General features: G+C 41.9%; 1 protein-coding gene across 1 annotated transcript in view; it reads left to right on the top strand.

Moving 5' to 3' along the window:
* The first annotated feature begins 2,479 nt into the window (after positions 1 to 2,479).
* The window catches only part of PLCXD1 (phosphatidylinositol specific phospholipase C X domain containing 1), an 11,441-nt gene continuing 2,427 nt past the window's right edge, over positions 2,480 to 11,493 (top strand). Inside the window, exons 1-4 of the mRNA XM_069970823.1 lie at positions 2,480 to 2,613; positions 3,841 to 3,966; positions 9,224 to 9,379; positions 10,811 to 10,991. Of these exons, the coding sequence (XP_069826924.1) occupies positions 2,491 to 2,613; positions 3,841 to 3,966; positions 9,224 to 9,379; positions 10,811 to 10,991 (586 nt within the window). The 5' untranslated portion in view covers positions 2,480 to 2,490. The remainder of the gene's footprint in view (positions 2,614 to 3,840; positions 3,967 to 9,223; positions 9,380 to 10,810; positions 10,992 to 11,493) is intronic.

Raw genomic sequence — 11,493 nt, 5'->3', positions numbered from 1 at the left:
ACAGCGGGACACTGAGCAGTTTTCTCAGTGTGAACTGGGTCAAAGTGTGTAATCAACCTTTCTTCTTTCATTGTTCTTGCCACAGCCAGGGCTTCACCGCCCCCAGCCAATCTGTTCAGGTGCTCCATATAACTGAAATGCTGACTGGTGGCCAGCACCGCCAGTCTGCTCTGTGTGTAGAGCGCGCGGGACCTGTGGAGAAGCGGACCGCAAAAGCAGCCCTGGAGCGTGGATAGGTAATGTATGTAGTTTAAACAAGGGCTGCAAGGACATCGGTAACGATGTCCTTTCAGCCCTTGTTAAACGATTATTACGGAGTTTCTTATACTTACTTGTACTATTGATTTCTGCACAGTTGTTGAAAATGGCAGCTACACTTTAAAGGGTTTATCCAGCGAAAAAATTTTTCTTTTAAATGAACTGGTTTCAGACAGTTATATAGATTTGTAATTTACTTCTATTTAAATATCTCAAGTCTTCCCATACTTATCAGAGATGTATTCTTTTCAGTATGATAGAGTGCTCTCTGCAGCCACCTTTGTTCATGACAGGAACTGTCCAGAGCAGTAGCAAATCCCCATAGAAAACCTCTCCTACTTTGGACAGTTCCTGTCAACAGAGATGTCAGCAGAGAGCACTGTGTCAGACTGGAAAGAAAACAACATTTTCTGCAGGACATACAGCAGCTGATAAGTATTGGACACCTTGAGATTTTTAAATAGAAGTAAATTACAAATCTATATAACTTTCTAAAACTAGTTGATTTGAAAGAAAAATTTTTTTTGCTGGACAACCCCTGTAAGGAAATGGATAAAGATGATTATCACTAAATGACACAGCAGAAAACGTGATAATTATACAAAACTGCTTTAAATCTGTGAGCATCAGTAAGAAAAGAATACATATAGAAAGAACATAATACAACCTACCTTTAAGGCCCTATTACACCTAACAATTATGTACTTGGCCTGTTACCAGCTGTTCCGGACGATAATCATTTGGTGTAATTGCATGATCAGCCGACATAACACGATCAAACGACATGTATAAACACTCCTCATTATGAAGACGATATACATGATAGTTCTTCTATTTTCCTCCCAGTGGTAAATAACGCAAAATCATGCTGAAGCCAGCACTATTAGTGATAACACTATATTAGTATGTTATATATGTTAGGGTGATAATTTTATTTAAAAATGTAATACCCCTTTAACCTCTTAAGGACGCATGACGTACCCGTACGTCATGTGCCCGCAAGAGGTGTTCAAAGCATGGCCGCGCGGCGACCCCGCTCTGAACTGCCGGAACCGCGGGTATTAGCGGGCACGGTCCGATTGCTGTGCCCGCTAATACAGTAATCAGATGCAGCTGTCAAAGATGACAGCTGCATCCGATTACCGCATGCAGCACTTCCCTGGTGTCTAGTGGCGGAGATCGCTTCTCCGGGACGTTGTCCCGGAGGGGCGATCTCCGTGACTGGTGCCGGCCAAGGTCTCCGCCAAAATGGCGCTGATGCCGTCCGAAAGCATCCGAGTGCCGATCTCATTGATCTTTGCTGTATAGTTATCTCAATATACTATATCTATAGTATAGATACAGTTATCTCAATGAGAGATCAGTATACTTATACTAGAAGTCCCCCAGGGGGAATAACCCTAACCCCAGGAGGAATAACCCTAACCCCAGGGGGAATAACCCTCACCCCAGATGGGCTTCTAGTATAAGTGTAAAAAAAAAAAAAAAAAGTGTTGTTATTAGTAAAAAGCCCCCTCCCCTAATAAAAGTCTTTTCCCAGGTTATAAATAAAAATAAATAAATAAACATGTTTGCTATCGCCGCATGCATAATCGCCCAAATTATTAATTAATCCCATTCCTGATCTCGCATGGTAAACCGCGTAAGCGCCAAAAAAATCCCAAAGTGCAAAATTGCACATTTTTGGTCGCATCAAATCCAGGAAAAATCGATCATAAAGTCGTATATGCGCAATCAAGGTACCGATAGAAAGTAAACATCATGGTGCAAAAACTGACACCTCACACAGCCCCATAGACCAAAGGATAAAAGCGTTATAAGCCTGGGAATAGAGCGATTTTAAGGAACATATATTTGTTAACCATGGTTTGAATTTTTTACAGGCCATCAGATACAATAAAAGTTATACATGTTATATATCGTTTTAATCGTAACAACTTGAGGAACATGCATAACAAGTTTTACCCCAGGGCGATTGGCGTAAAAACAAAAAAACCCTAAATAAAAATGCAAATGCAAAGTACAATTAGTGACGCAAAAAATAAGAGCTCATGTGGGTCTCTAGGAGGAAAATGCAACTGCTATGGCCTTTTAAACACAAGGAGGGAAAAAACTAAAACGCAAAAACAAAAATTGGCTCCTTCCTTAAGAGGTTAATGCAGATGATACTTTGCAGCCATTTTACAATTCATGTCTCTAATCATTTTTTCCTCCTCAGGGAGTCATGACACTATGACGTATTGCTTAGACAAGCTATCACCAGTTGACCCTACGTCTCCTAAACTGCTGCTCTTTTTTGAGAAATTTGTGCCTTGTATCACACGCTCTGTTATTTTAAGATGGAGTACCACACAAGTATGTTAATGTCTTTATTACTTCTTCCTATTGTGACTGTAAACTGAGAAGTTTCTTTGTTTGTAATGCCTTAAAGGAGAAGTCCGGCAAAACTTTTTATTAAAGTATTGTATTGCCCCCCAAAAGTTATACAAATCACCAATATACACTTATTACGGGAAATGCTTATAAAGTCCTTTTTTCCCTGCACTTCCTACTGATGCAAGGCTTCACTTCCTGGATAATATGGTGATGTCACGACCCACGACGTCACGATCCAGGAAGTGAAGCCTTGATGCAGTAGTAAGTGCAGGAAAAAAAACTCTTTATGTGCATTTCCTGTAATAAGTTTATATTGGTGATTTGTATAACTTTTGGGGGGCAATACAATCCTTTAATAAAAATGTTGCCGGAGTTCTCCTTTAAAAGAGGTTTACTGTGACTTTAATATTAATAGCCTGTCCTTAGCTGATGGGGGCTCCTAGTGCTTCCACCAGTCATATATTGTGGGGGCTTCTAGCTTGGTAAACAGTTTATACACAGCCACAGGTGAATTTCTGAAACCAAGGGCTTGGTTTATTGGGCAAATTCATTGGCCACCTACATGTTTCTGTTTTATAACCTTTTATAACAACATTTAATAACATTTTGTTGATACTTGCACCAGATCTCACACCCAGCTGACTGAGGACAACCAAGAAGTTTTGATGTGCTCAAATTTCTTCTTGAGAGTCTATTCACACAGCCAATTTCACATTGTGTATGGTGTCTGAAATCTGCTGCAGTTATTACTAACTTAGTAGTGGAAGCCATCTAATAGACAGCATCCACTACTAAGCTGGGGCTTAATGTTAACCTATAAATCAGCTAACACTAACCCCAGCATTATTAGCCCAGTCCCCACTGACACAGGGGCACTGGCAAAAGATGGGTATCGTCAATTCTGGAGTGTTGTGTTAAAAAAACTTCACAGCTGGTCTGGGGTGGTAGCAGGCTGTAATTATTAGGTTTAGAAAGGGGCAAAGTAAATTACCCTTCCCACCCTGGTAGCTGTTTGGTTTTATACTAATTATGAAAGGGGGGGGGGGGAGACATGAGCTAGGCATGGGCTTGTCTTTTGAAAATGTAAATAGGGTGTATTTGGAAGTGTAAAACAGCAATACCCTACTGATTTAGGCTTTGTGTCATAGTTATTTCTCATATGTACTCTTTTAATAACTTTTACATTATATTCCTTGTGCTTAATAGACTTTAAGTGTCACTGAGCAGCTGAACGCTGGAATCAGGTACCTGGATCTCCGAATAGCTCACAGGCCTGATGTTTCCTCAGGCCTCTATTTTGTACATGGCCTTTATACATCCCAGACTGTAGAGGTAAGACAATCATGTTAGTTACTACAAAAAGGAAAAATAATTTATGAATCCAGATGTAAAAAAATTGTTAGATCCTCCAGGAGACATAGTATGATTCCTAGACAAACACAGTTTCGCCATAGTTTAGTTGACAAAAACAAACTTACCCTATGTTCACACTACGTAAGACTTTGTACGGTGTGGAACACTGCCTTTACTGCTATGGGATCCCGGCCGGAGCACATACACATAGTATATGCTCCGGCCGGGATCCCATACGGTGCCGCAAAGAACTGACATGTCAGTTTACTGCGGCTGCAATTCAGTGAATAGCGGCCGCAGAAAGCCCTATCAGTTTACACAATGAAGCAAGCGGCTCCGGCCGCTTGCTTCATTGTGTGCTGTGTGAAGTTCTGATGCGGGCGCGCGCTGATGCGCCCGCATCAGAACACTGTGGCCGGAAAGATCATCCAGCCGGAGATCTTTGCAGAGACCGGACGTTCTGTGTGACGTGTGAACATAGCTTACCCATCGTTACGTGGTTAAGGATGCCAGACACCACGATGGGTAAGCGTCTCATTTGACCATTCTTAGTACTTGCGGGTATAGGCTGACATTGTTTTCAGTCATCCGAGGCTGTGTGGATACACTGCATGGTTAGGTGTTTATTGATTTAGACGTTTACATGGTATAGTGGTACATGAGAAAATTTTATTAGACTGTGGTGTTCTGGTTATCAATTATTGCTGGATTCCCTTTTGCACTTAAAAAGAATTTTTAAATTGATTTTTAATCATGTCAAATAAAAATTAACATATTTTAAATTTAGCTTTGTATGGTGTAATTGTTAGTCAGTCTTCTGTCTGTCATTTTCTGATTTCAGTGTCCAGCTCCAGCGGTGTCCGCTAAGCAAATGAGTGGCTGCAGTGGCCTCCTGCCTCAGCTGCTAATTGTGGACACTGAAGGAGCCGCCACTAAAGATAGAAGATGTATGCCAAGCTATAACTTGGGGATTAAGGGACAGGGTTAAGTCACATAAACTGTTCCTTGCTGGGGCTCAGCACAACAAATGAAGCACAGTTTGGTCTCCAGAGGGTTAAGTGGGGATGCATAGGATCTCTACTTAACCTCCTTGGGGAAAATTAGTAAGAAGCTATCTGTAAAGATGCTGCATACTGCAATGGAGTACCCCAGGACCTGTCGCCACAGTGGTACTGGGAAAAGACGGGTGCCAGTAGTCCAGAGCATCAAAAATGTCATTCCTAGTCTGGGTGATAGTAGTCTCGTTTTATTAGACTGGGAAGGGCCAAAATAAATGCCCCTTCCCACCCTAGTATTACTAGGCTGCTGCTGTTTGATATGACTAGCTAGGCGAAAAAACCCCAAAAACTGACAGTAGCTTAATAATACCAGGGTGGGAAGGGCCATTTACTTTGGCCCTTTCAGCCTATTAATAGCCTGCTACCGAACAGACCAGGTGTGCCATTTTTTGATGCTCCAGGACTACTGTGACCCTGTTCTTCACAGTACCCCTGTGACGGAGTGTACTGGGGTAATAACTTTCACTACTAAGCCTGTAAAGTGCTTTAAAAAAAAGATAATACACAATTATGAAAGTGTGTTCTATACATTTCAATAACTACAGAGAGTTATGTGTATTCCACTCATTACACATTGGTTCATGCAAACATCATACACTCTGGCAAGCAAGCCTGGTTTATTGAGGGGCTCTGGTCAGCAAACACTAGGCCTGGTTTATTAAAGTGTCACTGTCGTGAATTTTTTTTTTGCAGAAATCAATAGTCCAGGCGATTTTAAGAAACTTTGTAATTGGGTTTATTATCCGAAAAATGCATTTTTATCATGAAAAATCAGTTTGAAGCTCTCCCCCCTGTCTTCATTGTTCTCCTATGGAGAGAGCTAAAGAAAAGACCAAAACAGGACAACAAAGAGTTAATCTACAAATCCCTCACAGGATATCTCTACTGATCATCACCAGTGACCTGTCTGAGCTCGGATTACAGCTGTCACCCAGCTCCGTGCCTGTAATCCTCTGTTATCTGCTTTCTGCTGCTGGCTAACTCCCTCCTTCCTCCTCCCCCCTCCCCTCTCCCTAGAACAGACAGGGGACGTCTCCTGCAACAAGTCACAATTTTCAGATTTTTCAGAGTGGATGAAAAAGAGGAGGGAGGGGGGGACCTGGGAAAAGGCTTTTTACATGCAGATAATGGCAGATTTGGCTAATAAACCCAATTACAAAGTTTCTTAAAATCGCCTGGACTATTGATTTCTGCAAAAAAAAAAATACGACAGTGACTCTTTAAGGGTGAGGGATAGATCCATCCAACCAACCAACCACATCCCCCAACCTAACTATTATGGTTCAGTCAAGGGACATATACAATGAGGTGTCCCTAGTGCTTCCCCATTATCACCTAATAAGCCAGTCAGGGCCAACTAATTACCATAATGAACTGATGCGCAGCTCTGAAATCTGGACTGAGTTTTGAGGAAATATGGCTGCAACAGAAAAGACATGTCACGATGCAGGAAGTCAGTCTGACTGACTTGTGAGCCATAATTTCTCCTACCCCCTGAGGAAGCAAACAAAGCTATTGTGGAGTTGTGCTCAAAAGTTTACATACCCCGGCAGAATTTTTGCTTTCTTGTCCTTTTTTCAGAGAATATGAATGATAACACAAAAACTTTTTTATACTCATGGTTAGTGGTTGGGTGAAGCCATATATTGTCAAACTACTGGGTTTTCTCATAATGACAACCAAAAACCAATTGACCCCAAATGTTCACATATCCTGGTGATTTTGGCCTAACACTACTGGCTACTAAAGGTAACATCCTCATCTGTGACCTGTTTGCTTGTAATCTGTGTGTGTGTGTGTGCATAAAAATGACTGAGTTTTTGGGATCCAGCCTGGATGTTTCTGGATTGTGAGTCATGGGGAAAGCAAAAGAATTGTAAACGGATCTACGGGAAAAGGTAGTTGAACTGTATAAAACAGGAAAGGGGTACAGTCAGGTAGACCTTAGGCCTCAACTGCCAGGAAAATTGTTCCGGATGCAAAAAAAAACAACAGCTGAAATACAGGACTCTCTGAAAACTAGCGGTGTGGCTGTTTCAAGATGCACAGTAAGGAGGCACTTTAAGAAAAATGGGCTGCATGGTCGAGTCGCCAGAAGAAAGCCATTACTGTGCAAATGCCACAAAGTATCTCGCCTACAATATGCCAAACTGCACAAAGACAAGCCTCAAAACTTCTGGAACAAGGTCATTTGGAGTGATGAGACCCAAATCGAACTTTTTGGCCACAACCATAAACATTACATTTGGAGAGGTGTCAATAAGGCCTATGATGAAAGGAACACCATTCCTACTGTAAAGCACGGAGGGGGATCGCTGATGTTTTGGTGATGTGTGAGCTACAAAGGCACAGGAAACTTCGTTTAAAGTTGAAGGAAAGGTGAAGGCAGCATGTTATAAGCAGATACTGGAAGCAAATTTACACTCATCAACCCAGATGCTCATGGGACGTACTTCCCAGCATGTTCCAGCATGACAATGATTCAAAAACACAAGGCCAAGTAGACCAACAGAACAAAGTGAAGGTTCCTGAGTGGCCATCTCAGTCTCCTGACATCAGGATCATTGAGCCACTCTGAGAAGATTTCAAGCGTAAGGTCATGCAAGACAGCCCAGGACTTTACAGGAACTAGAGGCTTTTTGCCAGGAAGAATGGGCAGCTGAGAAAACAGAGCCTCATTCACAACTACCACAAAAGACTTCAAGCTGTCATTGATGTTAGAGGGGGCAGTACACAGTATTAAAGGACAACTCCCATGAGACGACCCCCCCCCCAAAAAAAACAAAAACAAAACACACACACACAGACACCATACTCACCATCCCTCCGGTGACGATCGCCACTCGATTCGCCCACCGTCCGCGGTCCAGCAATGTCTCTCACTTCCGGGTCCATGGGAGAGAAAAGGCTGCCAGTGCGCTTGCGCACCGGCAGCCTTTTCATTGGCTGGAGTGCATCACATGGCTTCCAGCAAGCTCAGCCAATCAGTGACGACCGTAATAGGTAACGTATAATTTCTTTAACTTCCGGGGGGTCGGGGGTCCAAAAGTGGGGGAAGGGGGCCAGACCGGTTATTTAACCACATTACAAAGTTATATAACTTGGTAATGTGTGTTAAATAAGCCAAAAAAAATTTCGCGGGAGTTGTCCTTTAAGAACTGGTGCATGTGAACTTTTGATCAGGGTCATTTGGATATTCTTGGTTGTCATTGTGAAAACACAGTAGTTTGACAATAAATGGCTTCACCCAACCACTAACCATGAGTGGGAAAAAAAAGTTTTTTTTGTGTTATCATATCATATTCTTTGGAAAAAGGACAAGAAAGCAAAAATTCCGCAGGGTTATGTAAACTTTTGAAGAAAACTTGTAAGTCTTAGCTAGTTTTTGCTTATTTGTCCCTTATATTTTATGACTGTTATTGCATATATGTATGTCATCTTATTTTACCTTTGTCTATTAATGCTTAAAACTTAAAAAATTTGGTCCTTGTATGCTTTAAGAATCAGAAGCCTTTGGTTGTAATGTTTTAACCCTGTAAGTGCTGGTGAGCAGTGTTTGGGATGACAGTGTCCTTTCACTTTGAAAGGTGGTGGCAGCGTGTGTTATGAGATGTGTAGACTGTGTTGGGGTGTGATTTATGCTCAGTTTGCCACCTGAGTGGAAGGTGAGTGCAAGATTGAGTGAGAGGAAATAGATTAACCCCTTACAGTGGCATCCATATCGCGAACTAGTAAGTGTGTATGTCCCACACAGTAGAATTTTTATTATTTTTTTTTAAATAAAAATACCCATTGTTGACCTTTGTTGTTGTAGTCCTCAGGATACTGATATCTGAAAAGCAAAAATGAGAAACAGAAAAAAAAAACCAGGAGCAGAGCACTCATCTTTTTGACAGGTGTTCTGCTCTTTTATAGTATGCAGCATCTATACAGTTAGCTGCTTTCTGCAGGGCGCCCAGGGGGTTAAGTAAGAATGCATTGCACCCCCACTTAACCTCCTGTGGGGCAGACTGTGCCCCACCAGCTGTGCTAAACGCTCAGCACAGCATATCGGGCACAATCTGGCCCCTGGAGGGTTAAGTGTGAATGTTCAGGTTCAATCTTCCCTATTTACTCTAGAATTATTACAGAAAATGTGACTTATTAAGAAATTTTACTTTATTTTTTTTTTTTTCTAGGAAACATTACATGAAATTGATGAATGGTTAGAACAGCATCCTCAAGAAATCCTCGTTATAGGGTGTGATAATCTACAGTCCATGTACCCAGAACATCATATGTGTTTAATCAAGGCTATAAACAGGATATTTGGACCTAAATTATGCCCTAAACATGTATGAACATCAAAATAATAATTGTACGTGTGTTGTATTATGGACTTTTTTCAAAACTGCTGAGGAGGTGGTGAGTGAACAAAAAAACATGTATTTACCTCCCCAGCTCCAGTGCAGAGGTCCGCTTTCCTCTGCTCTGGTCCCCAGCTGCTTCCTGGTCTAGAGAGGGGACTTGGGACTTGACAGGAGGTTCTAAACCTGCTCAGCCAGTCAGTGGCCATAGTGCGGTCCCACCTCGGCCATTGACTGGTTGAGTGGGCCTGACATGTCATGTCTCAGATCCCACTCAGACCCAGGAGCGTCCGGGGATCGGGAAGTGGAGGACAGCGGACCCCTGCATTGGGGCCAGGGAGGTAAGTGCTTATTGTTTTGTTCACACACCTCCTCCCTAGCAGTTTTAAAGAAAAGTCCATGCTTAGACTTATTCTTTAACTCTTATAGACTACAGGGCAGAATGTGGTAAAGTTGGGGAAAAAGGCACTTTTAATTTTTTTTTAAAAAAAAAGGCTAGTTCATACTTAAAGCGAATGTACCATCAGGTACATCGCTTTAAGTTTTTTATATGAATAGACCAGCGGTGGTGCAGGGATGCCAATGCTGCAGTACGGTTTTTGAACCGCAACCCGATTCCTGTGCACAGCGCCGGTCTATTCCCGGTCACCAGCCTGCCCTGAAGCACTGCCTCCCAGTGTGACAAAACCCACTCCCCTCCCAATCAATGGAGCCGCGTCACAGAGGGGCTTTTCACACTGGGGGGGGGGGGGGCAGGTGGGCCCATCTGCAGTGCAAAACCTAAAGCAATGTACCTGATGGTACATGATAAGTATTTACCAGTGTCTTTTGGATAAAATTTTGTGTGCAACCTTGTGCAGGTTAGATATGGATTGCTGTAGAAACCTGTTGTGATGTACCTAAGGGTCGGGCAATTGACTTGTCAGTTCTTTAAGCGGAGAGGTGCGGAGAGCGGAGGCGTGCAATCCCTCCCATTCAAACAGATAGAAGGTAGGATTCAGCACAGATTCCGTAGTGTGAATGGGCCCTTAGATCAGTTAGTTTACTTAGCTGCAGCAGTGTAATGGGGTGTGTAGGACTGCTGGCCAATCAGCATTCATCTTTACTGGGCCAGTCTGTGCAGAGCAAAGGGACAACTGACATCACTTCCTGCATTTGGATTTTTTTGCTGTTACTAAAGACCAAATGTTAGTGACAGAGCCTCGACTGCAGTTTCCATTAAGTGAGACACCTGGTGGTCGATTTTTCTGTATTGTATTTCATATAGAAAACAGGCAAAAAATAAATAAGGTAAATTGCAAAGATTGTACATTATTTATTGGTGATGACAGTGCCCATTTAAGTGTGAAAGTGAACTCTATGTTAAATCTTTGTAAATATGTTTATGTTTTTTTCTCTTATCTACTGTCCTATTTTCAGGAACAACCAACATTAAGGAACTTGTGGAAACAAAACTATCAAATTATTGTTTGCTATGACAACCCTTTGGCACTGCTGTTTGACCATCTCTGGCCATCTATTCCATACTGGTGGGCAAACACAACTAAAACACATGCCTTGATCCATTTTTTGGAGAAGAAAAAACACATTGGGAGGCCAGGTATCTGGTTCTTCATACTTCGAGTTATCACACTGTTTAGATTACTTATCTTCTAGTTGTTTATGTAATATTGTTGTACACTTATAAAGGGACAGCAAAAAGACAAGCTTACTACAGTCAAAACATTATATATTTATTATTAATTTTTAAATCCAATCTTATCAAGCAGCTTTTTGATATCCCTGGTGGGTATATGGCAGAGTACCATCAAAGAGGAACGGTCATAGGCTTTAATGTCACGCCCCAGTCACTGTTTGACTGAGTGGGTAATCAATCAGCCGCATATGTGATGTTGCAGCTGTCACCTTTGTATGCATCTTACACCTCGGTTTTGTGTTGTGTAAACGTTTGCGTAGATTCAAAAATGTGCTGCACCATTGCACAATACAATGGCATGCATGTTCTGAATGCTTTTATTGATATCTATTCAGTGGTGCTGACAGCTAAGTAGGCAGACAGGGGGTTATATATTATATATATTATATATATACACACACACACA

This window comes from Dendropsophus ebraccatus, chromosome 5, assembly GCF_027789765.1.
Source record: "Dendropsophus ebraccatus isolate aDenEbr1 chromosome 5, aDenEbr1.pat, whole genome shotgun sequence".
In the NCBI taxonomy this organism is placed as follows: Eukaryota; Metazoa; Chordata; class Amphibia; order Anura; family Hylidae; genus Dendropsophus; species Dendropsophus ebraccatus.
The sequence above is the reverse complement of the archived record's forward strand: the minus strand, read 5'-3'. Positions and strand labels throughout refer to the sequence as shown.